This window comes from Condylostylus longicornis, unplaced genomic scaffold, assembly GCF_029603195.1.
Source record: "Condylostylus longicornis isolate FDR11 unplaced genomic scaffold, ASM2960319v2 ptg000177l, whole genome shotgun sequence".
NCBI lineage: Eukaryota > Metazoa > Arthropoda > Insecta > Diptera > Dolichopodidae > Condylostylus > Condylostylus longicornis.
This window is the reverse complement of record NW_026578145.1, coordinates 56,775-84,747: the sequence shown is the minus strand read 5'-3', so window position 1 is coordinate 84,747 and position 27,973 is coordinate 56,775. Positions and strand designations below refer to the sequence as shown.

Genomic DNA, 27,973 nt, shown 5'->3' with positions numbered 1-27,973 from the left:
TAATATTTTTATTTTTATTATAACGTACATAGTTTAAGTTTTGTAAAAGTCTAGTTTTGTTTCATTTACAATTTGTGTTAATTTATTTTAGTTGTTTACTTATATGTTATTTTTTAAAATACAATAGTTGATGATTTTATGAATTTTATTAAATTTAATGATTAGAGCTAATGCCATATATATCTATCAGGCCTTCAAGTTTATAATATTTTCCGAAATTTTGAATCTAAAAATACAAAAACAATTCTTATGTTTTGTATTTTTTTCCGATTCAAAATTTCAATGTTTTATGTTTTCGAAGTATGCCGATTGAAATATTTTTTTATTTTTTTTTTGTGAAGTTTTTGAGTATTCTTTATAATTCTCATTTTATTTAGTATGATTTTAAAAGCCATTTAGATTATAATTATTATGTTTTTGTTTTTTTCTTCAATTTTTTTTTAAATTCTATTTCTTATTCAAAAATTTTATTCTGTAATTCAGTACCCTTCAGTTGGGAAGACCAGGTTGTCTGCGCTAAAAATTGCAATTTTTTTTTCTTTTAAGTGCATTTTTGAGATGGAATTTACCAACCGATTTTTTTGAAATTTCAATTTTAAATTTCAAAAAATATGTAGAATCAGTAGAGCCAAAAATTTTGACCAACTTTCTTCACTTACCAACTTAAATTTGGAATTTATTTTTGATTTGCTCTCTGAGTTTGATGGCCTGTAGATATATATGGCATTAGTTAGAGCTATTAAGAGTGATATCAATTATGTTAACATAAAATTAAAATTTGTTCAATAACTTAATGCAAGTGTACATATAGGAAATGTATAAAATATTGTAAAAACATTATTGTCATATTAAATTATTATTTTGATAGCTCTGGTGAAAATTTAAAATTAAATCGAAACGTGGTTGAAAAGCTAAAGAACATTATCTTATTTGTCCTACAACAACTTATACAAAATTGTTATCACTTAATTATGTGCAATTATTACAAAACATTAATTATGTGCAATTTTGATTCGTTTTCATCAAAACACAGTTTTCGAATATCTCAACCAAGTTACTCATCGAATGATATGCGTCGTTTTGCACTCATAAAATTACGACTTTTAGCAGTATTTGGGAGATCGTTAAAATTAATTCTATTGTAAGATTTTTCTAAACAAGGACTAATATTACTTTCGTCCTTTCCAGTAAAACATTTCCTCCCCGATTTTCGTTCGATATATGTATTGTTATCAATTTTTATTATATCTAAGTGTTTTTTTGATGCACTACTTTGGAGTGCTGAATTGGAACGAATCATAAAAATTGGAAACTTATTAGATTTATTTTCGTCGTTTCTTACAATATCGTTATTCAAATTTAACGTAGAATCATAAATACGTTCGATAAAATCGTTTGATGTCAAGTATGCTGAAGACTGTTTTGTATTTGGAATTGCACCTTTTTCCAAAAGGGGCATCGGATGTCCTGAAAATACCGTCTTTATACCCTGTGTTCGATTTTCAAATTCAATTTTTTCCATTAAATAAATTTCATCTGCAGTTTTTTCATTTATAACACTATAAACATATTTTTTAGATAATTTTAACAAAACTTCGCTTGTGCTATTTCTTTTTTTATAAAACTGCAAAAATAAACGTTTAACCGCTCTTGCTAAGGTAGACACATAACTTTTAAATTTAGGGTGGCTAACACCAATTTTCTGGTTTTGCAAAGCTTTTGACACAGCCCATAAAAGTTTCTTTTTGTGACTGTCACTTAATTGATTCGAAAAATTAGTGTCTGAGCTACACTGTTTTAGGGAATTTTCTTGAGTGATAGAAGACGAAAATTGAACTAAATCTTCGCAATAATTCTGGCTTTTGCATTTCAATGGTTTTGCGAAATCATTATCTGACAATTCTTCAGAATTTGCTTCAGCGTGTGTGATTTTTCTCTTTTTCAAAAAGGGTTCTTTTTCTAGAAGGTGTTTTTTCTCGAATGGTTTTTGCTTCAAATTTTCAGGCGAAAACAAGGCTCGCTTGGATTTTTCAATGCGATATGCTACGTGTGGATGAGTCATACATTCTGATTTTTGAGTAAATACAGAAACACTTTGTAAAGAACTAGAAAAAAGTATTTGATTTGACGTTGTTTTTGAGAAAATATTATCGCAATCTGTAGAGTCTTTTGACCTTTTAATAGACGATGGTGTACAATAGTTTGTATTATTGTTGTTTATCACAATTTTTTTTCTAGGCGTAATTACCTTATTCTTTAAAACTGGTTGCGATTTTATAGAAGTCATAGCAATTTGCTTTTTTCTAATTGCATTTTTAGTTTTTTGAGAAGCCACCAACAAATTTTCGGAAGAAAACGTTGCTCGTCTTTTAGCTAAATGACTTAAACGACTTCTTGGTGACTGGGGTACTGCTCCAAAATGTTTCTTTATTTTATTATTTGGAGATGATTTAAATGAACTTCTTGTTTCAGATTTTACAAAACGATCAATAATTGAAAGGTATAAGTACTCTATTTCCTCTGTTCTAGTTGATAAATTATAATTAACCCCATAATATTTGAGGGACAACGTTTGCGGCCAACTTATCTTTGTAATGTCTTCGAATGAAACGAGACCACGAACTTTATGTTTGCAAGAGTTTTTGTTGTGACAAAAATTCAGTATTTTATTCCTGTTCAAAACTATCAAATTTTCTAGTTGACTCTGAAATTTAATTTCGAGGTTGATTGCCTTGGTGTTATTAAGAAAGTGTTTTATACTGTTAAGTATTTCATTTTCATTTTTAGTAACTTCAGGGCATAGTTCACTTTCTTCTTCTCCTTGTTTCTGTTGTTTTTCATTCTGGAAATCGTCAACATTTATTAAATTTTCGAAAAGATCAGGCGAAGCAATAGGTAGAGTCGGCAGCAGCGATTCTATAGAGAAATTAAAATTGCAATATATTTAAAATTTTAAAATGATACAGATACATGCATATGCATATCAGGAATACTTTTCTTTATTTTTAACTGAATATTATTAAATTTAAGAAAGTATCAATTTTAGCAACTAATAGAATTATAGTTTAATCTAAAGTTGCATTGTTGCTGAAAAGGAAACAACTTGTATTGAAGGATATTGAAATTATCTCTTCAAAATTTTAAAGCTTAGACTTTTTTTTATTTATTTGTTTATATATTTATTCTAATATAAATTGTAAATTAAACAGAATTAAAAAGTAGTATTAACAGTATTAAAAAGGAGAGGGAAGAAACAACCCCACTTGCCGCTGTTGAGGAAACCAGGATGTCTGGATGGAAAAGAGAACGAGAATTTTTGAGACTCCAGGAGGCGGATGCGAAAAAAAAGACTGCTCAAATGAAGCGAGACAGAATATCGCACATCCCGCTCCGGGTGCTACTCTTAGTCTCAGCTATGATGCGACCGTCAAGGTCGTAAAGCACGCTGTTTTGGCGAGGAACTACTCTTTCGTAACGATGACACAGCATGAGCTATCCATGTTGAAGAAAACTAGCTTCGACAAGTTAACCAAGGGCTGGAACGAGGTCATCCAGTTTGAGGGAATTCACTTCAAACCGGAGATGATTCTCGTGGATTGTACACACGAAGACACTGCAAGATGGCTGGTAAAACAGGCACTAACATTGAGTGGTTGGAATGACCCAGAATTAACTGTGAAGCTGGGAGATAACAATCGCATCCTCCAAGTTATCTCCGCGTTCGTACCATGAGCGCGGGTGAAGAGTAGAACAAGACCTTGGCGAGTACAGGAAGACCTTGAACCTAAAGATCCGCGGGTGAAGAGTTGAGCAAGATCTAATAAGCAAATGAGTAGCAAGTGTGAAACTCTATCTCCTATCTATTTTTAAATACAAGTGGTAAAAATCATCGAAAGCCAAAGATAGACGGACTCAACCTGTCATCAAAACTATCTATAATACTACTATGAATATCTCTATTGCGCAAGTTTAATTTTGTTCGTTAACCGGAATTGTTTATTTTATGTTTATTATTGATATTATTATTTTCCGTAATAATTTTAATAAAACACAATATTTATTTTATTTAACTTTTAATTTCAATAATATGTAATAAAAAAAAAGAAAGAAATTTAACACAAAAAATATTCCTTATTTCAATTTCTTAACATATATCTTTATTTTCTTATGGCTAGTCTTAAACTAAAAAATTTACTTTTATAAAAATAATTCCTATTCTGATAGTTTCACAATATTTCATAAGAAAAGGAAAAAAACAAAAAAGGTTCTAATATCGTCTGGTTGTTTTTAAGTGCTGTCGAAATTAGACTTGAAATTTGAGATTTATGAAAATTATGAAAAAACTATTACTTTACTTATTTGGTCAAAACCGTGTGAAATAATTTTAGAGTAAAATGAGAAAAAAAAAATATAATAAAAAAACAAAAATTAAAATTTTGAATTTTAAATTTTCATGAGAATAAAATTTTTATGAGAATAATATTAATTTTCAGAATCAACAGAAATCTTTGAATTTGACTCTATAATTTCTGCAAGTGTTTGGTTAGTTGGATATATAACTCCCCCCTCGTTAAGATTTTTGTACTCCTGTACAATTTTTTCAGTATCAATCTTTTTTGTATTAATTTGGAATATCTTTCCTTTACTTATTTTAATTTGAAAACATATTAAGACATATAAAATTATTATTATAATTACAACAAGAATTAAATTGGTATAAGTAAAATGATCGTTAATTTTTCTTTTGTAATGTAGCTCCTTAATTTCTTCATTATTTTTTATTTGTTCTAAATTTAAAGTTTCTAATTTAATTCTATTTGTCATATTTTTCATTTGAAAATAGTTTGGTATTACAATATTTTGTTTGAATTCTCTATTCCTGTTTGCAAATTTTACATTATCAATTTCAATTGTACAATTATTGAATGAAATTATATAATATTTATTTAAGACTAGCCATAAGAAAATAAAGATCTATTTTAAGAAATTAAAATAAAGAATACTTTTTGTGTTAAATTTCTTTCTTTTTTTTATTACATATTACTGAAATTAAAAGTTAAATAAAATAAATATTGTGTTTTATTAAAATTATTACGGAAAATAATAATATCAATAATAAACATAAAATAAACAATTCCTGTTAACGAACAAAATTAAACTGGCGCAGCAACGGTAGGATCGCCAGCTAATGTCTTGCAACTATTATAACTAAAAACAGTTGTAGTGACTTTAGTGTTTTTTTAAAAACTTGTAGCGATTAAAGAACAACAAAAAAAAGCTTTTAGTTTTCAATATATAATAAAATAAACAAAAGTAAGTGGTTAATAAAACTTTAAAAGCCATATCAAACTTTTGTTTAGAAAAAGAAAGAACACAAAAAGAAAAAAAAAAACAAGTAAAAACGTTTCAGTCGGTATAAACCGATTGAATTATATCCTGCACCTTTCGTTATTGTGTAGCGATTACTCGAAGCTCTGAAATCATTCTATAGAAACTTCTCAGACATGTCTGACCTATAATTGGACATCCGACTGCCAAGTTTCATGAATCTGACCTTATAATTTTTCCAAATATTTAAAATTAGCTTTTGGAGTTGTATGGTAAGTACCTGAACCTGCCAAGCAATTCCATCAAAACTTCACAAATATATCTGATCTATAATCGGACACACAACTGCCAAGTTTCAGGTATCTGACTTTATTATTTTTCCAAATATGTAAAATAAGCTTTTGGAGTTGTATGGCAAGTATCCGAACCTGTCAAGCAATTCCACTAAAACTTCACAAATATATCTGATCTATAATCGGACACACAACTTCCAAGTTTCATGAATCTGACTTTATTATTTTTCCAAATATGTAAAATAAGCTTTTGGAGTTTTATGGCAAGTACCTGAACCTGACAAGCAATTCCATCAAAACTTCACAAATATATCTGATCTATAATCGGACACACAACTGCCAAGTTTCATGAATCTGACTTTATTATTTTTCCAAATATTAAGAATAAGCTTTTAGACTTGCATGGTAGCTACTCGAACCTGTCAAGCAATCGCACCAAAACTTTAGAAATATGTCTGACCTATAATTGGACACACGATTGCGAAGTCTCATGAATCTGACTTTATTATTTTTCCAAATTTTTAAAATAAGCTTTTAGACTTGTATGGGAGCTACTCGAACCTGTCAAGCAATTCCACCAAAACTTCAGAAATATATCTGACCTATAACTCGAGAACAACTGCCAAGTTTCATGAATCTGACTTTATTATTTTTCCAAATATTTAAAATAAGCTTTTGGAGTTGTTTGGCAAGTCCCCGAACCTGTCAAGCAATTCCACTAAAACTTCAGAAATATATCTGACCTATAACTCGACAACAACAGCCATGTCTCATGAATTTGACTTTATTATTTTTCCAAATATTTAAAATAAGCTTTTAGACTTGTATGAGAGCTACTCGAACCTGTCGAGCAATTCCACCAAAACTTCAGAAATATATTTGAGCCATAATTGGACACATGAATGCCAAGTTTCATGAATCTGACTTTATTATTTTTCCAAATATTTAAAATTAGCTTCTGGAGTTGTATGGCAGGCACCCGAACCTGTCAAGCAATTCTACTAAAACTTCACAAATATATCTGATCTATAATCGGACACACAACTGCCAAGTTTCATGAATCTGACTTTATTATTTTGCCGAATATAAAAAATTTGCTATTGGAGTTGTATGGCAGCCACCCGAACCGGTGCAGCTATCCCATTATAATTTTTAGAGCATGTGTAGAATATAATTGGACACATGTATACAAAATTTTATATTTATAGCTTTATTAGTTTTTGAAATATTTAAAATAAACTCTTGGAGTTGTATGGCAGCTACCCGAACCCGTTGTCCGACTTAGTCCAATAACAATAGGGTTCGTCCTTGGCACAAAAGAAAAAACTTGTGAAAGTTTGGTGTCGATTGCATTATTCGTTTTTGAGTTATCGTGCGATCGGACGGACGGACGGAGGGACAGACGGACGGACGGACGGACGGACGGACGGACATGTCTAAATCGACGCAGAATTTTACGCTGAGCAAGAATATATATATATGTCCATACCGCAGATGACTCCTTCAAGTAGTTACAAACTCCATACCAAAGTTAATATACCCTTCACGAAGTGCAGGATATAATAATAATAAATAACAACCATAATTTTTATAACCGTAACAATAGTCAGGGCAATAACTATTTCAATAATAACAGATATAATAATAATAATAACAACAATAGCGGTAATCGCAACGTTTCTAACCTTAATAGAAATTTTAATAATAATTATAATAACTCCGGGCAAAACAGATTTAACAGAAAAATAAATTTTAATAATAATAAAAATAATACCGCCAGAACCGATGGATGTTGATGTTAATTTAGTATCACAAAATTCCCCATCTGAAGAAAATTTTCATTTACAGCCTCGGACAACACTCTACCAATAGTAGAATTTACTATTGGTAATAAAAAATTTAATTGTTTGATTGACACAGACTGTACAACTTCTATTATTAACGATTCACTATTCCCCGAAATTACAAAGACAAAATTAAGGGAGCCTGTAGAACTAAACACTTTATTTGGAAAGAGCAAAATTTATTATACATTAATAACTGTTGTTCTTATCGAATTTAATCATAAAGCTCAAATATTTTGGAAGGTAATTAATTTAAAAAATAAGAATTTTGATGCAATTTTAGATCAAAAGGTTCTAAGAAATATTGGTGCAAAAATCGATTTAAAACAGAACTTTATTGAAATTATGGGAAAAATAACAAAATTTAAATTTTCTTGTCCTTATGAAGTTGTTGACCAACTATATTCTTTAGCCTTTAAAAATAACAACATTCTTGATTATATCAAAACTGACCATCTCACTAATGAAGAACATAAAATGTTGAAGAAAATTGTTTATGAAAATAGCGACCTATTTTACCAAGAAGGCCAAAATTTAATCAACATCAATTGCATAAAACATCAAATCATAACAACCAACCGGTAGTCGACCTGTTTACTCGAAAACTTATAGATTTCCTAAAATTCATGAACTGGAAGTCGAAAATCAGGTTAAGGAAATGCTATCACAGGGGATAATTAAACATAGTAGCTCTCCCTATAATTCTCCAATTTGGGTGGTCCCTAAAAAACTAGATCAATCGGGACAGCAAAAATGGAGAATCGTCGTGAAATAAATGAATATACTGTAGAAGACAAATTTCCGATTCCAAATACAGAATCACTTTTCGATAAATTGGGAAAAGCACAATACTTCACAACACTTGATCTCGCTAAAGGATTTCACCAAATCCTTGTAGACGAAAAAGATCAGCAAAAAACAGCCTTTTCGACTCCTCAAGGACATTATGAGTTTGTCAGGATGCCATTCGGTTTAAAGAATGCTACGGCAACATTCCAGAGGATGATCAATTACGTTTCACGCGACTTCATTAATAATAACTGCGTTGTATATCTTGATGATATACTAATTTTCAGTACGTCACTTCAAGAGCATTAAAATGCTATAATAAAAATTTTTGAAAAACTTAGAGAATTTAATTTAAAAATTCAGTTAGACAAATTTCTCTAAAGAATCGGAATGTTTGGGACATCTCCTTACAAAGGAATAAGACCCAATCCAAAAAAAATTTATATTATAAAAAAACTTAAACTTCCAAACTCTCGAAAATCTATTAAAAGCTTTCTTGGGATAACCGGGTATGTGTTACCGGAAATTTATAAAGGATTACGCAAAAATTGCGCAACCTTTAACTTACTGTTTGAAAAGATATAAGTAACCCAAAATATATTGCCGATTTTGAAAAATTGAAGGAAATTATTACAAGTGATCCTATTTTAAGATATCCAAATTTTAATTACAAATTTACCTTGACTACCGATGCAAGTGACTTCGCGATTGGAGCTGTTTATCGCAAAACGGCCATCCGATTTCATTTGCCAGTAGAACATTAAATAACCATGAAACACACTGCAGTACTATAGAAAAAGAACTGTTAGCAATTATATGGTCTACAAAATATTTTGGACCCTACCTTTATGGTGTCAGATTTCCGATAAAAACGGGTCACAGACCTTTGGTATGGTTGAGTTCATTAAAGGAACCTAACTCAAAACTACAAAGGTGGAGCATTAAACTTAATGAATTTAATTTCGACATAGAATACGTCAAGGGCAAAGATAATAAAGTTGCGATTTCTTGAGTAGAATAAATGTAGAAAAAAATGAAATTAACGTGTTAGAATCAGACAGTAGATCAATAAGTCAAACCGATGTAGCTACAATTCATAGTGGCGTCGAAAATTTGGGCGACCACATTCTTATTGTAGAAAACATCGTAATTAATATTTAAATCAGATTCATCTTGTAGCAAAGAAACCTGGTGAACTGATTATAAAATACAATAAATATAGGAAAATTTTTATCTCTGAAGAAGACTTAAACAATGAAAATTATTTAAATGATTTTTTAAGGCGATTTATAAAAAATGGTATAGCTGCAGTTTATTCGGAATTAGAAGATAGTAAATTCAATATTCTGCAAAGGAAATTGATCGAATTATTTAGTAATGATAGAAAAATTAAGTTTGTCAAATGCTCTATATTGGCTCAAAAAATTCAAATGAAGACGATCTGATCAAAATTATAAAAGAAATCCACGAAGAAACTAACCATCGCAGTATTTTAGAGAATTTTAACGATATTAAAAACAAGTATTATTATCCAAAATTAAAAAATTATATATGTATATAAATATGTTAACAACTGTAGCATCTGCAATTTAGCTAAATATGATAGGAAACCTATTAAATATAACTTTAATATTTCTGAAACACCATCTGAGCCAAATCAGATAATTCATGGCGATACATTTTATTTAAAAAAAGAGGTGTTTCTTACCACAATCGACAAATTTTCAAAACATCTTTCAATTACCAAGTTAAATGACAGAAATAGTGTAACAATAGTTCAAGCTTTAAGAGTAAGAAATTCCATATTTGGCCAACCAAAAAAATATATATTTGATAACGAATTTGACAGTTTAAATATTAAAGATTTCTGTAGACTAGAAAATATTGAAGTCCATTTCACATCCCCTAGAAGCCATACAGGGAATTCAGACATAGAAAGGGCTCACGGAACCATTACAGAACATATACGAATATTAACAATAACCGACTCAAATCTAGATACTGAAAGTAAAATATTAAAAGCCGTTGAAGCCTATAACAATACTCTTCACTCTGTTACTGAAACTAAACCAATAGATTTTGTTAATGGTAGAGTTTCAAATTTTCGGGAAATAAAACAAAGATTAGATAGAAAAAAGGAAAACATTATAAATAAATTGAATGATACGCAATCAGTAACAACAACTCTTAAAAGAATAATATTACAAATTTTTATATTTATACTATTTTTAAACAGTACTGAAGCAATAATTTCGGTGGAAAAACTGAAAACCGAATCTGGTTACACTTTAATCCAACAAGATCAAGTTCCCATAATAGAAAGTTACGTTAAAATCCTTCATATTGTAAATTTGGACGACATTAACGATACAATAAATCTGATAGAATTTAGCACTAACGCCACCTTTTTCTTATCAGAAAATGATTCAACTTTTAAAATTTTAAAGGACAAAATTATTAAAGTAAAACATACTTTTAAGACGTTGATTCCCTTTAGATATAAGGGATCACTAATAAACTTTGGGGGCTCATTTCTGAAATGGATTTTCGGCACAATGGACGAAAACGACGGACTTGAACTGGAAGAACATTTAAAAACTCTAGACTTTAACACTCATAACCTAATAAATAATCAAATAAAAATAAATAACAATATTCAAAATAATATTAAAACTTTTCAGGAAACTATTAATAAAAACCTTTTAATATAAATAAAATTTTAAAAGATATCATTGTAGCAAATCGAAACATAACTAAACAATTACAATACTTTCAAATATTAACTAATATTAACCTCTTAAATGAAGAATTCTGGAAAACGTAATATTTGCTAAACACCAAATTATGAGTAGATCAATTTTAACTTCTGAAGAAGTTGATTTCTACAATATATATTTTTAAAATTCAAGAAATTAAAATTTCATTGCCCGTAACCAATAACAAATAATAAACTAATTTTTGTCTTACAATTGCCAATTATGAGCGAAGAAAAAGCTATCAAGTATAAAATTGTTGCGGTACCAAATTTGCAATTTGAAGAAATAGAAATTGTAAATTCAGATATAATATTATTCGGAAACGTAACATATTATCTAACCCAGCATTTACACATACAAGTTACTTGCAAGCAAGTTTGTATAATATTAATTGTCAATTAGTTTTTCGAAATGTCAAATTACTTGCTATTATGACGTAGGCGTTTAGCAAGTTGATTTTTGAAAATGTCTTTGAGAAGAAAACAACTAGCAATATATATAATTGTTTATAAATTTTAGAAACCATAAGTTTGCAAAGTTTAATTTTTTCAAAACAAAATTCAAAAATTTTAAATTAAAAAAAAAAATCAAAACAACAAATTTTTTTTTGTGAATTTCTCAATATGTCAAATTACTTGCTCAAGTTACTGGCAGCAAAATTTTCTTGCAAGTTGAACTGCAAGTAAACAAGCAAGTAGAAATATTTCAATGTGTTAGTAAAATTTTTGTATGTATTGCAACTTTCTTGCAAGTAACTTGTACGTGCAAATGCTGGGTAACACAGGAAAGGCATAAAAATAAGTTAAAAATAACATCAAATTGTATAACAAATTTATTTGTAAAATCTTATGCAAATTGTTCAAAAACAATTGAAACAAAATTAAAAGTAATAGAAATAGATGAAGGAACAATTTTAATAAAAAATGCTGTAAATCATAAATTGTTAAATGATTGTAATAACGTAACATATTCGTTAAAAACGAAAATTTATAAAAAAAAATATATTTGTTAAGTTTTTATCATTGAAATTTGAGATTCATGAAAATTATGAAAAAACAATTACTTTACTTATTTGGTCAAAACCGTGTGAAATTTAGAGTAAAATGAGAAAAAAAAATATAATAAAAAAACAAAAATTAAAATTTTGAATTTTAATTTTCCATGAGAATAAAATTTTTATGAGAATATTAATTTTCAAAATCAACAGAAATCTTTGAATTTGACTCTATGATTTCTGCAAGTATTTGGTTAGTTGGATATATAATTCGCACATACCAGAGAGCACTCACTTTTTTACGAAGGACCTTGTTCTGGAAAGTTTGTATTTGTTTGATGTTTGTTTGCTTGGCACAATCCCATAGCTGCAAGCCATACGTCAAAGTCATACCTATGTATTAGGTTTTGTATTTGTGATGGGTTTTATTTGTGAAATACACATGCACAGATTTATTTTCATTAAGCCTTATTTTCCATATATTTGCCCATTTACTTATATTGTTACTTGATTTACTTATATTGTTACCTGAACCTGTCAAACAATTCCATCAAAACTTCACAAATATATCTGATCTATAATCGGACACACAACTGCCAAGTTTCATGGATCTGACTTTATTATTTTTCCAAATATTAAGAATAAGCTTTAAGACTTGCATGGGAGCTACTCGAACCTGTCAAGCAATCCCATTAAAACTTTACAAATATGTCTGACCTATAATTGGACACACGACTGCCAAGTCTCATGAATCTGACTTTATTATTTTTCCAAATTTTTAAAATAAGCTTTTAGACTTGTATGGAAGCTACTCGAACCTGTCAAGCAATTCCACCAAAACTTCAGAAATATATCTGACCTATAACTCGACACAAAACTGCCAAGTTTCATGAATCTGATTTTATTATTTTTCCAAATATTTAAAATTAGCTTCTGGAGTTGTATGGCAGGTACCCGAACCTGTCAAGCAATTCCTCTAAAACTTCAAAAATATATCTGATCTATAATCGGACATCCAACTGCCAAGTTTCATGAATCTGACTTTTTTATTTTCCCAAATATTTAAAATTAGCTTCTGGAGTTGTATGGCAGGTACCCGAACCTGTAAAGCAATTCCTCTAAAACTTCAGAAGTATATTTGACCTATAATTGGACACATGACTGCCAAGTTTCATGAATCTGACTTTATTATTTTGCCGAATATAAAAAATTTGCTGTTGGAGTTGTATGGCAGCCACCCGAACCGGTGCAGCTACCCCATTATAATTTCTAGAGCATGTGTAGAATATAATTGGACACATGTATACAAAATTTTATATTTATCGCTTTTTTAATTTTTGAAATATTTAAAATAAACTCTTTGAGTTGTATGGCAGCTACCCGAACCCGTTGTCCGAATTAGTCCAATAACAATAGGGCTCGTCCTTGGCTCGTCAAAAGAAAAAACTTGTGAAAGTTTGGTGTCGATTGCATTATTCGTTTTTGAGTTATCGTGCGATCGGACGGACGGACGGACGGACAGACGGACATGTCTAAGTATGCAGGGTATAAAAAGTCAATAAAATCCGGGACTTTGTTAGCATCAGTAGTCCAATAAGTGGGACTACCAGTAGAATGATAGAAACATCCAATTTCCCGAACGGCATTCCTTAGTTCTCTACCTCTAGTTGATGGTAACCTAGAGCTGTCTTCAGAAACTCAATGAATAGGGAGGGCGTAACCAGATCACTTTGTGCTGGGTGCCATGTGGGTTTGGAGGAAATGGTGCAACTGATGCGCTGGTAAGGAAGAGGACTAATGCAACTCTCCTTGGACCAGAGCCTTTCCGTAGGGACATAAAAGAGAGAGGGGGTTGGCACAATAGATTCTTATGCGTGGTCACGGTGCACTGTTACCTTGGTTTTACCAATTTACAATTCTACAACAGCAAAGGCGCTAAGTACTCGTATATATATTAGAAAAATTAACATGACGAATTTGTATTTTACTTCATGTGAAAACATACGAGTATACATATAAATGTTTTTTTTTTCCTTAGGAAATAATAACATAAAACTTACAATTACAAAAGCTTCTAAAAATAATTAGAAAAAAGTATATAATTAACATATTAACATAATTAGCTTTTGTTAAATCTAATATTCTTCAACTAAATTTTTTTAGAAATAACCCTAATTTAAAGAGTTAGTTTTTCTGTTATAAAACTTCGGTATGAACTTCGCTTTAAGTTATGTCGCTTAAAATTGTAAATTATCGTTGAAAATAAACACTTTAAGCGAGCAATTGCTGTATACGCATAAAATAATTCGACACTAATTAGAATCGTATTAGAAGATGTATTTGGGCTCTATAATACATATGAAGTAAACGCGTGAATGTATAATTAGGAAATACTAATAATAACGTATACAGGGCAATGTTTATGGGATTCGATTTCTATGCAAAAGGTTTCAGGTTTGAACCCTGAAAAATACGAATTTTTAGATGAACTTTTTTATGATCATTTTATTGCTCTTTTCTTCATATTTTTTTGTTTTATTTTTTATTTATTTATTCTTTATCTCATGAGAGCCCAATCGCTCGTATAGAGTATATAAAATTCATAGGTATATATAATATACAATAACAAAATTTGTAAATAATTAACTTAAAAATATCTAAATTATTCCAATGCAAAATAATGATCAATCTAATTTCTTAACATATTCATCCAATAAAAGAAAAGAAAAAGTAAAAAACTAATATAACAAAAATGATATAAGAAAAAATATTAAAGCTAATTTGATTTTAATGCGAAAAAAAGTATGTATTTTAAATTTGGTTTAAATAAAAGTCCCTGACTACTGCTTTAAATTTATCTAATTCATTAATTTTAAATTCATTTTCTAATTCAATATAGTTTCTATAAGCTATGTTGTGTATAGTATCTTGTCTATTAAATCTAATATTTGATGATAATATTCTTAAGTTTTCAGCCTAAATAAATAAATTTCAGTTAAAATAAAAATAGAAAAGCTTTACCCTTCAAAATCAATATCAACCAGTTGTTTTTTTTTAAATATCCTATAGGTAAAAGTTTAATACAATAAAATAACACTTTTTTAATCTACACTCATGTTTTGCTTTCGAATACATTTTGCGGCAGATCGCGAAAAGAATAATATAACTAATTTAGATTCTATTAACTTTATCAATTTTCTTAAAATAGTGTAGATTTCATGTTATAACTCACACTTCCAAAAATTAATATATACATGGTGTCCAAGACTTAATGGTATTCCTGTAGCAGGTTGATAGAATGCATTCAGACGAACAAAATACACCTAATGACATTTTCCTTTTTGGACCCTTGTTCTCGAGTTGTGGAGCGTCAAACATGACAGGTAAATCCGGCTTTGTATACTCATTTTAAAGTTAATGAAATCCTCCTTTTAACGGTATACCAGTGGTTGGAAAAACTTTTTTAATTTCAGAGATATCCCAGTGCAAAGTCAGTACTCCTGAAAAATTTTTTACTAAATTTCCATTTAACCGTCATTTACTCATAATTCTACGTTATTAACCTATCGTTTTTTTACAGGAAGAAGAGCTTTTATATTCTGACCTTCATTTTGATATAACATGATGTTGGAAAAATTTTAGAAATAACATGTCTATCAGGCGAAAAACTAAGATCAAAACCTTAAAAAATAAACTGAAACAAAATATTTTTCAAACAAAAACAAATTTTCTGATCTTTATTACATAGCGTTACGTATATTATATAATATGTACTTTTTCTTTTCCAAAATGAAATACATTTCCTTTATTTTTTTACAAAATATTTTTAAAAGTTTCAGGAATATCGTGTCTACGAGGGAAATTTAAGATAAAAAAAAAACAAACTAATTATAGGTCAAGTAATTTTCACACTTCAACCTTCTATGTATTTTGCTATTATTCAAAAAATGTAACTAATGACCTTCATCTATATGTAATATAGAAAATTTTAATTTTCTTATTTTTTACAAGAGTGCCAGCGGATTGGGTCACAAAATATCCGCAATAAGGTATGCTTGTGGTAAGAGTCCACCAAAATCCAATAGAAAACCAGACGCGACGGACTCACAATGAGCGGCTCTCTGGTCTGCTACTGATCCCTGAAGGACGGCAGAAATTATATGTGCTGCCTTGCACAAGGGAGTTATTCTCAAAAACTAGGAGAAGAAAACTCCGAAATAAAACAAAACAGATGCAATGAACAAAGCAAAAGGATAGTATACCCTAGGTGGTAACTCAGTAATGCTGGAAAATCCACATTCTTTGGAGGCTTGTCTCATGGATTCTGATGGAGACCACTTATTGCATGGTAGATCATTAGACCACTTATTGCATAGTAGATAGAAGGAGGTCGGGCGTCATTCGATCAGCCCCATTGGTGATTGCCGACAAAAATGACAGAGTTAAGGATGATAACTCAGCTAAAAAGCTCAATAAGTCTGCAGAAGACAAGAACGTGAAAGTGGATAATATGAGCAAGCATCTTATACAAGAGAGTAAATTGGATACTCGAGAATAACCGAGTTAGAGAGTCTTTGTAAGATCTGCAAAAAACAAGCAGAGAATGTAAATTTAAAAAAACAAATAAAATCATCATTAACAGAAAAGAAGAACAAAGATGCGGAAGTTATTGTATATGTGAGAAAGAACTGGCTAGAGAAACTGACTGGATTCTAAAACAGAATAATGCGAAAAAGAGAAAAATGGAAAGGTCTTCTCAAATAAATAAAGACGGCAGTTAAAAAATAATGAAACCAGCTCTAAAATGAAAGCTGATAATCCAAAAAAGCACAAGCCTCCTCCGGTTATATTGAGCAACATTAAATATTACTCCCACATAGTTAAGATATTAAGAAAAAGAAATATAAACGTTAGGATCAACATGATGAATAATGACCAATTAAAAATAAATGTGGAGAATGAAAATGAATACAGATTGCTAACAAAAGCTATAAATAACGCTAGACTGGAGTGGCACATCTATGAGAATAAACTGACAAGGCCAGTTAAAATTATGGCTGAAAATCTCCATAGATCGTGTAAGGCCGAGGATATAAAAAATTAGCTATTAGCAAAGGCTTAAAATGTCTAGATGTTATAAATAAAATCAAAAGGAAAAAAGAAAATGAAAAATATATTTCAGTAAAACTTCCCCTCTTTATGTCGATCGTTCATTCGAAAGAGATAACCAAAATCTATAAGATAGAATACTTACAGCACATGAGAGTAAAAATTTAACCCCTTAGAAGCAGTAAGTTCGTTCCGCAATTCAAAAGATGCCAGAGATTTGGACACACAAAAGTTTTGCCAAAGACAGGATGTGTAAAATGTGCTGGTAATCATATGACAGCAGAGTGCAACAAGAAGGATAATTTTCAGCCCAAATGTGCGTACTGCATTGAGGCACACCCTGCTAGCTATCGAAGTTGTTTGGTTGCAAAAGAATTGCAAAAAAGAAGATAAAAAAAGAATAAGACCAAACAAAATCAAGTTAAATTTAATGAACAAAGAGCTCCAAAAATAGCCAGAATAACGACACCTAACAAGGTGTTAAAGGGAAAGGGCTTTTTAAAGCAAAATAGGATATAAGAATAATAATAAGGAACCTGATTAATATAGTATGTTAATTAAACATAGTATGTTAATTAGAATTGACGAGATTTCTAAAATATTATTAAAAATAAAAAATAGATACACTGAGGTGTATACGAGTACACCAAAGAAATTAAGAAAAGATGTACGTAAATGAAATACGTATAGTAACTTGGAATGCTAAGAAATAAGAATTAGCGATTTTTCTCCAAACGAGAAACAACAGTATTTGTTTGCTGTCGGGGGCTAATTTGACATATAAAATAATATAATTTATTAAAATAGGTTGAAAATAATTTGACATGTAAAAGGTTGTGATTGCTATAAAGCGGTACATCGCAGCAATAACCCAGAGGAAATAGTGCAATACTAATAAAAGAAAGTATAGAACATAATGAAGAATTAAGATGAAAACAGATAAAATTCAGCTTATTTCGATAAAAATTAAATCTAATAAACAAGACTTTAGTGTTGGTGCTGTATACTGTCCACCAAATTGCAGCATTAAGAAAAATATTTTTAAAGATCTCCTGCACAAACATGGACACAGATATCTAATAGGAGGTGACTATAATGCCAAGCATACAGATTGGGGTTCTAGAATCAACTAGAGGAAAAGAACTAAGAAAACCTAATCAAGAATTAGGTTGTTGCTATCACCTCACTTGCATTCCTACTTTTTGAGCTACTGACACTGACAAGATCCCTGATGTTTTGACCTTTTTATAACTAAAAAAATATCAGAAAACTTTCTAAGCCTTGAAGATAATTATGATTTTAATTCAAATCACTCCGCCGTCAAATTAAAAGTAAGTGAAAAAATAACTAGAAAATTGTATAAACCCACTTCGATAAATAACGAGCTACGATTGGACAAGCTTTAAATACGAAATAATAAACAATATTGACGTAAATATTAATATACAATCAAGAGAACAATTAGATCTTGAGTTAAAAGAATAATACAAAAATGTCAAAAAGTACAAGCCGACAGCAAATAACTATCCTAAAGGAATAACTGATTTAATAGGTGAAAAGAGAAGAGCCAGATGTAGCAACGTTCAAAAAGAAATTGCAACGTTCACGTCGCCCTAATGGTAAAACTGTTTTAAACAGACTTTCTTAGGGGCTTAAAAGAAAAATCCAAAAATTTAAATCGGCAAAATATGAAAATTATATAAAGAACTTGTTAGCTACGAAGGAAACGAACAATTCTTTATGGAAGGCGCTAAAGAGCAAATGGAGACACCGATTAAGCACGCTCTGCCACTGACAAAAGCAAATGGTAGTTGGGCGAGGAGCAATATAAAGAAGTATGCAATACACATTGCGGTCGGTTGTGTGCTGACCATATCAGATTTTTTTTTTGATATATAACAGATATTATTATAAAAGTTTAAGAAAAATTTCCAAAAAAATATTGTTATATTAGTCTGGAAAAATTCGCAAAAATTTTAAGTACATATAAAGTACGTACTTAAATATGTACATTTTTTTTAAAGCTTCTTAACTAATTTTTTTTAAGAAGTACAAACATACATAATTATCAATGTATACCTATTTTTTTAAAAATGTGGATGAACACAAAATAATACAGGCAAAAATAAAATAATAATAAATAAATTAATAAGCAAAAACAAAATAATATTTAATTCAAATATATGTACATATGTTTTTATGAATGTAATTTTTCAAATAAAGAAAAGGTTTAGGCAAAAGCAAAATAATAATTTCATTCAAATATATGTATGTATGTATATTTCTTTCGAACAATAAAAATGAAATTTTAAGTACATACGTACCTTATTTGTTCGTCTATAATTTTTAAAGCTTACTGAAAACATAATATTGAAAACAATAACAAATGAATCATTAACATTCAGATGCCACAAAACATCTGACGTCTTTGAAAAAAGCTGAATTTTATCTAAGCCTATTCCAACTCATCCTAAAAATATGTGAAATCTTTATATTTCCAGATATTATTTAAGTTTTGGGTTTGTGTTTCTGAAAATCTATATATTATACAAGCCAAGTCCGATGGTGCATCGTGTAGTTTCGCTTATATTCTTCATCTTCGAAAGAATAAAATAGAAAAAGAAAATGAAAAGAAAATTTTTCTGAATTCTCCCAACATTTTAGGTTTGTATATCGCATTATAAAATTGAATTTCACACAGATTTATTGCAGAACTTTTTTATTTTTCTTGTTGTATTTATTTAAGCTATAAAAGCCTGTTACAAAACGCAGAGGTGATAACATTCATTTCTATATAATTTAATCTTAATATTATTGTTTTTTCATACATTTTCTGCAAAATGAATAAAATCAGGAAAGAAATATAATGCGTGCATGAATCATATTAACGCCTGTGAAATAAAGTAAACACTCAAAAGTTTTTTTTTATGTTTGGTAAAGTTTTTTTTATGTTTTACTCGTAAACGTAAGTAGCCAAAAAAGCGTTTATGCATTTACATATATAAGGAATATTTAAAATTTGGTACTTGTATATTTGGTACATATATAGCATGGATGTCAAAAATATTATTATGGTTTAAACTGTTTTGATTTTGTTGGCCAAAAAAAATATTTGGTGGCTGTAGTATGAAAAATTATTTGGCCAAAAGAAAAATTTATCACTATTAAAATTTGTGTGGAAAGGGACTAAGTTCCATTTTTTTTTGCAATAGATTACGTTTATACACCTTAAACGTTTATACACCTTAAAAATTGAATTATTTGTTTTATTTTGCGGCCCTTTTGTCATACAGAATATTGGAAATTGGCCCATAGTTTCAAAAGTCTTGACATCCATGATATATAGGGAATATTTAAAATTTGGTACTTGCTAATACTAATTTACATTTTATTACCGACCGTATTGTGTATATAATAGGTAGGTTATGTGATGGCAACAAATTTTGCATATCGAGTTTTCGGTGGGAATGCACTTCTCCATAGTAGGGAAGTGTAAGTAAACTATTTTTAGCAACCTGTCGGTCCGTCGGTCTGTCGGTTTGTCGGTCTGTGTGTGCACGCGTATATCTCAAGTTCTGCTGAACCGATTTTGATGAAATTTTATATGTAAGTTTATTTCCACCATGGCACGAATTGATCAACTTTTTGGATATATCAGACCTCGGGAACTGCATTTTTTAGCGGGCCTGTTTTACATCTTTGACCATTTTGAAGAAAAGATTCAACCGATTTACTTGAAATTTCATGTATAAGCTCAGCTCGACCGTCTGCGAAGCCTCCTTTTGGAAGTAATCAGGCCTCAGCAACTGGACGTTTACTACGGGCCAAATATACATTTTTGCGTATATAGAGAAACAATCGACAGATTTCATTGAAATTTAATATATGAATTCCTCGTACTAAAACAATGAACATATAAATTTTTTTAGAAAGATCAGGACTCGAAAACTGATCTGCGGGCCGATTTTACATTTTTCACCATATCTACGGAACGAATTGATGGAATTTCTCGAAATTTGATATTTGAGTTCTGGTTGTTATCGAAACTAATTGGCGAGCATTTCAGGGAATTTGGATAGCACAAAGCGAAACTCTACTAAGAGCCAAATTTACCTTTTTCTAGGTATGTTAACTATAAGCTTACTAATGTCCTAAAAATTGGAAAGAAGTCTTTAACAGACATTTTTATAATATTCTGTAACATTTTCACTTAACTAGACAATACACAATGCGGTCGGTTATGTGCTGACTACACCAGATTTTTTTCGTTTTGTTAAACAATTTGTCAAAATTTGAAAGAAAATACTTTTTTTTCGACAAATATCTCACGGCATTTTTTTAAAATATTGTTTTTTGAATAAAAAAATAATTTTCAATACAAAAGTGCAATACAAAAGTGCAGTAAATAAAAAAATACACGTAAGTTTAAAATTACAAACCTACAAACCTATTTGTTTACTTTTGAAATTAAAAAAGTGTGGCCATAATATAAAATTAAAAGAAAAATATTCATTGTGCGTTACAGTTAATAAAATTTTTTATTATTTCTTAATAAACGCAAATAAATATATGGAAGTGATAAATATTTTCACATTTAAAAATCTGATGTGGTCAGCACGTAACCGACTGCATTGTGTATAAAGTGTTACAGAATATTATAAAAATGTCTGTTAAATACTTCTTTCCAATTTTTAGGACATTAGTAAGCTTATAGTTAACATACTTAGAAAAATGTAAATTTGGCTCTTAGTAGAGTTTCGCTTTGTGCTACCCGAATTCCCTGAAATGCTCGCCAGTTAGTTTCGGTAACAACCAGAATTAATATATCAAATTTCAAGAAATTCCACCAATTCGTTCCGTACATATGGTGAAAAATGTAAAATCGGCACGCAGATTAGTTTTCGAGCCCTGATCTTTCCAAAAAATTTGTATGTTCATTGTTTCAATACGAAGAATTTATATATTAAATTTCAATGAAATCGGTCAATTATATCCCTTTATATACGCAAAAATGTATATTTGGCCCGTAGTAAACGCCCAGTTGCTGATGCCTGATTTCTTCCAAAAGTTAGGAATTTTTGCGTATGTTCGAGCAAAGCTTATATATGAAATGTCAAGTAAATCGGTTGAATACTTTCTTCAAAATGGTGAAAAATGTAAAATCGGCCCGCAAATCCGTTTTCGGGCCCTGATTTTTCCAAAAAATTTACATGTTCATTGTTTTAATACGAGAAGTTCATATATTAAATTTCAATGAAATCGGTTGATTATTTCTCTTTATATGCACAAAAATGTATATTTGGCCCGTAGTAAACGTCCAGTTTCCGATGCCTGATTTCTTCCAAAACATACGACTTTTTGCGGACGGTCGAGCTGACCTTATATATAAAATTTCAAGTAAATCGGTTGAATGTTTTCTTCAAAATGTTCAAAAATGTAAAACAGGCCCGCTAAAAAGTGCAGTTCCCGAGGCCTGATATATATCAAAAGTTGATCGATCCGTGCCATGGTGGAAACAAACTTACATATAAAATTTTATCAAAATCGGTTCAGCCGAACTTGAGATACACGCGTGCACACACAGACCGACAGACCGACAGACCGACAGACGGACAGACCGACAGACCAACAGACCGACAGGTTGCTAAAAATAGTTTATTTACACTTCCCTACTATGGAGAAGTACGTTCCCACCGAAAACTCGATATGCAAAATTTGTTGCCATCACATAACCTACCTATTGTTTACACAATACGGTCGGTAAAAAAACATTGTTATATTTATATTGACGCTAGATATAAGAAAAGAAAATGTTCGTCAAAGTTTAACGAAATTTATACATTTTTCTGGTCAATGATTTTGCATTTTGTACCTTTCTTTTTACTTTCATGTAATATGATTTGGTTTGTATGATCTGCAATATAATTAACTATCTTACCTTATTATATCTTTTTCACTTTAAATAATTTATGTTATCTTTAGTACAATTTTTCTTATACAATTATTTTTTTTAATAATATATATAATTAAAATTAAATATTTTAAATCAATTTTTTTTTTAATTTTCATAAATTTTTTTCCCTATTTTCTTTATTGTCCCAAAGTAATTATAAGCTTTTTTAACAAGAAAATTTTTTTGTTACAAATGCAAATCTTTGTTACAAATGCAAATTTTTTATTTGTATGATGGAACATCTAAAAATTTTAACTCTCCAAAATCGGCTGCACTACTTCTCATTCCATTCGTAAAACTTAAGTATATGTAAAAATTCTAAAATACATTGAACAAAAACTTCCATTGTACTATCGCTGCAGTATTTAAGGTAAGGATAAGGACTTATAAAGTACCTAGGTTTACATTATAATGTTTTTTTCAAACTGTAATTTTTATAATTTTACACTATTAAAATAGTTTGGAGACATGCAAATAACGCTGCCATTGTAGCAATAATATTTGTTTCTTTGAATATTATGAAGTCATGTATGTATATATTTATAGATAATCTCAATTATTTAAATATGTACATATGTACTTCGATTAAAATTGTGCAAAAGCAATACTTATATGCATGTATACGAAACGAAAAAATAGCTCTTGAATAAAAGTGCTGACCGATTACTTTAAATGTAAAAAAGTAATCTGTAATGAAATATTAAACCAAATGGAACATTGGAAGCCACTCCAAATATTACAATCAAAGTCTCATTATAAATCTAATACTTTCATAATTTAGAAAATCAAGTCTTATTTTCTTTATATACATATGTACATATGTATATACATATCACTAAACACTTATTATACTAACCAGAGACTTACTGATAGTGAAAATCAAATATAAAAAAAACATTTCGAAACTTTTTGATTTTTTTTTTCGCAATAGACACATTTCTGTTTGCTAATAGAAAATTTTGAAGTATCTCTTTTTTCACACCCAAGCGTACTGCAAAAAAACACCTAAATGTGTTAAATGTGCTGAAGAACACTTAACGGCGAATTGCAGCAAAAGCAAAGACTCTGCCCCACTATGTGCCAACTGTAATGGAAGACATCCTGCAAACTACCGGGGTTGTGAGGTAGCTAAAGAATTTCAAAAAAGACGTAAGCAAAAGCTAAAAACAAAAAATCCAAGTAGAAAACCTACCCAAGTTCAAATTGACAATGCAACTCCCAACCTTAACACGCCACTAAATTGTAACAATATTACTAGTAGCTCGTATGCGCAGATATTAAGGGGTAAGCCAAACCAAGACAACAATAACTCTATTGAAAAAACATTATTACTAATATTACAAAAACTTGACGAGCACAATCTTGCGGACAAAAGAATTAATGATAAAATAACTCAGCTAGAAAATAAGTTAAACCAGATTAAAGCTAGAACAAAATAATGCCAGACCTAAGAATTTTAACATGGAATGCCAATGGGATTCTGCAGCACTTAAATGAATTAGAATTAGTATTACGAAATGATGATATTGACGTTTGTTTAATTTCGGAATCTCACTTAGTTAGTGATTCCTATATCAAAATAAGAGGTTACAGCTTTTACCACGCTTGTCACCCAAATGGCAAAGCTGAAGGGGGTTCTGCAATATTTATTAAAGAAAATCTAAAACACAATGAAGAAAGCAAAATAGAACTGGAAACTATGCAAGTAACAACAATTAAAGTTCACTCCCTTAAAAGCATACAATTTAACATATCGGCATTCTACAGCCAGCCTAAACATAATCTTAAAAAGAATGATTATCTTAGTCTCTTAGAAAGCCTTGGCCTTTTCTTTATCATTGGAGGAGATTTCAACGCAAAACATGTACATTGGGGGTCAAGATTAACAACGACAAAAGGGAGAGCACTGTATGAATCATCTAATGACTTAAATTGTAAATTTATCTCAACAGCGAAACCAACATATTGGCCAACTGACACTAATAGAATTCCCGATCTACTAGATTTCTTTATTCTAAGAGGGCTAGCAGATAAATTTACTAAAATTGTGGAATGTCCAGATCTCCACTCTGATCATACTGCTATTATTCTAACTGTTAGCAAAACAATAATAAATAAAGACAATAGGATAGCGCTGGTAAATCACAAAACTGACTGGCAAATGTTTCGGAAATGCCTGGAAGAAAAAATTATTTTAAAAGTTCCATTAAAAAGTGCTTACGATATCGAAGAAGAATTAGATAACTTTGTCCAAAATATACAAGAAGCGGCTTGGCAAAGTACTCCACAGCAAAATAAAAACGCAAGAAATCAAAGTTCAGTTACATATCCAGCTGAAATAAGGCAATTAGTTGCAGAAAAAAGAAGACTTCGTAAGAGATGGCAGGTAACCAGAGCTCCCTCTGATAAAACAATACTAAATAACGCAAGCAACAAATTGAAAAAGGCACTAAAGGAAAATAAAAACAAAACTATAGAACACTTTCTAACTGGGTTGTCCGCAGGCAAAGAAAATGATTATTCCCTTTGGAAGGTAGCTAAAAGTTTAGATAGACCCACACAGCAAGTACCACCAATCAAAGCTAACGACAGTTGGATAAGGCAGAGCAAAGACAAAGCTGAAGTTTTTGCAAAACATCTGGAGAACACATTTACTCCTCTCCCACGACAAACTGCGGAAGAATTTGCACCACAACAACCAAACTTTGATCGCTTACCTGTAACTAAAGTTAAGCTAAAAGAACTTAAACAAGAAATAAAAAACCTGAAAACTAAAAAAGCGCCTGGGTACGACTTAATCACAGGGGAAATATTGAAGGAATTACCAGAGATAGCTGTTAAAAAACTTCTTCACATAATAAACGCCATATTAAATAATAAATACATACCGATGCAATGGAAATCTGCTGAAGTTATTATGATATTAAAACCAGGGAAACCCCCAAATGATAAATCTTCCTACAGACCAATATCGTTACTACCGGTTATGTCTAAAGTTTTTGAAAAAATATTTCTGAACAGATTAACCCCAATTATTCATAATCGGAAACTGATACCGGACCACCAATTTGGATTCAGAACAAACCATTCGACCATAGATCAAGTACATCGTATTACTGATATTATTGAGAAGGCGCTGGAAAACAACCAAATTTGTGCGGCACTATTTCTTGATGTGGCCCAGGCATTTGACAAAGTCTGGCATAAAGGACTATTATATAAACTAAACAAAATGCTACCGAAAGATCACTGTCAAATTCTATCGTCATACCTGTGTGGAAGGACTTTCCGTGTTAAATGTGAAGAAGAATACTCTGCTCTAAAACCAATCAGGGCCGGAGTTCCGCAGGGCAGTGTTCTGGGGCCCATTCTATACGTTCTATTCACCAGAGATGTCCCAACAAATCAGCAAAGTACTGTTGGTACTTTCGCAGATGATACAGCCATTTTAGTAACAGCAAAAACGATAGATGAAGCGACAACCGGCCTCCAAACTTCAGTTGACAAAATTAGCAAATGGACGAAGATGTGGAGAATCAAATTAAATGAGACAAAGTCAGTTCACATAAACTTCACGAACAAAAAATATGAGCTACAAAGAATAGAAATAAACTCAAACATTATCCCGTATGCTAACACAGCGAAATACTTGGGCATGACTTTGGATGCAAAACTAAAGTGGAAAGAGCATGTAAAGAAGAAAAAAGATGAAATGAAAATAAAAATCCGAAAACTTGACTGGCTAATTGGAAAGTATTCTAAATTGAACCTGCAAAACAAATTATTAATATACAACCAAATAATCAAACCCATATGGACTTACGGTATTCAATTATGGGGTTGCACGAAAAAATCAAATCATCAACACATACAAGTACTACAAAATAGGGTACTGAGAAATATAACAGCAGCGCCGTGGTACGTTCGTAACAATGTGATCCACCGCGATCTAAAAATAAATTTAGTAACAGAAGAAATAAAAATCCAGGCAATTAAACACAAAGATAGAACACTTCGCCATCCAAATATTGAAGTTAGGAGATTAGTTCAGACTCCAAATCACCAAAGAAGATTAAAAAGACTGAAGCCGTTTGATTTGATTGAATAAATCAAGTTCAGAATAAACAACTAAATTAATTAAGGGGTCTGTCCACTGGGTATCACTCCCCTTCCTCCACAACGTATCAGAACATAAAATTGCTAGATAGGTTACATTAACTTAGTTGCAATATAATATTGAAAAAAAAAAAAAAAAAAATCTCTTTTTTCACAAATCTCATGTTACTTGTGAAACATCTTGCAGGTTTCTGTGTCCACGTTCTTGATATGCATATGTATGAATTTTAATTTAAAATTTCAAGATAAAAAACCTTACCCATGTTTGCATGGTTTCCAAACTTTACTGTTTTCCTTTTATTTTTTTTAGAAAAATTTTTCAATGTCTCTAAGTAATCTGAATCTTTGTTTACACCTTTTTTTAATAAATTATCGATCTTTCCGTTGCTGAAATTTTTCTGATCTTCAAAATTAAAATTATTTTTACTTCCTTCTTTTCTGCAATCATTATCTTGGGTTGATATAATTTCATTATATTTCACATTATTTTTAACAGCGTTAAATTTTATTTTAAATTTTACAATTTCTTGTTTAATAAGATTATTTTCATTGACATGTAGAATATCAACATTTTTATCAATATTGGCGGTCATTTTTGAGGTGCGTCCAGGAGTACTGATTCCGCTCAAGGTATCCCAATCCACGTGAACCTTTTCACCACTTGTGTATTCAACATTTTTATTTTGTAAATGAGGTAAGCTCTGTTTTTTTAAAAAAAAGCTACCTGTGTCAACAATATCAATTTCTTTTAATTTAGTTTCGTTCTCCATCAAGATAATAATATTCCAAAT

The 27,973-nt window shown here is 30.2% G+C and overlaps 1 protein-coding gene across 1 annotated transcript; it reads right to left on the bottom strand.

Moving 5' to 3' along the window:
- On the bottom strand, positions 1-27,952 carry LOC129616304 (uncharacterized). Its single transcript, XM_055531885.1, has 2 exons — positions 27,442-27,952; positions 1-2,916 (listed from the first exon to the last, which is right to left on the bottom strand). Exons 1-2 carry the CDS (start codon positions 27,950-27,952, stop codon positions 1,055-1,057), a joined length of 2,373 nt encoding a protein of 790 aa, XP_055387860.1. The 3' UTR covers positions 1-1,054.
- Between the last annotated feature and the right edge of the window lie 21 nt (positions 27,953-27,973).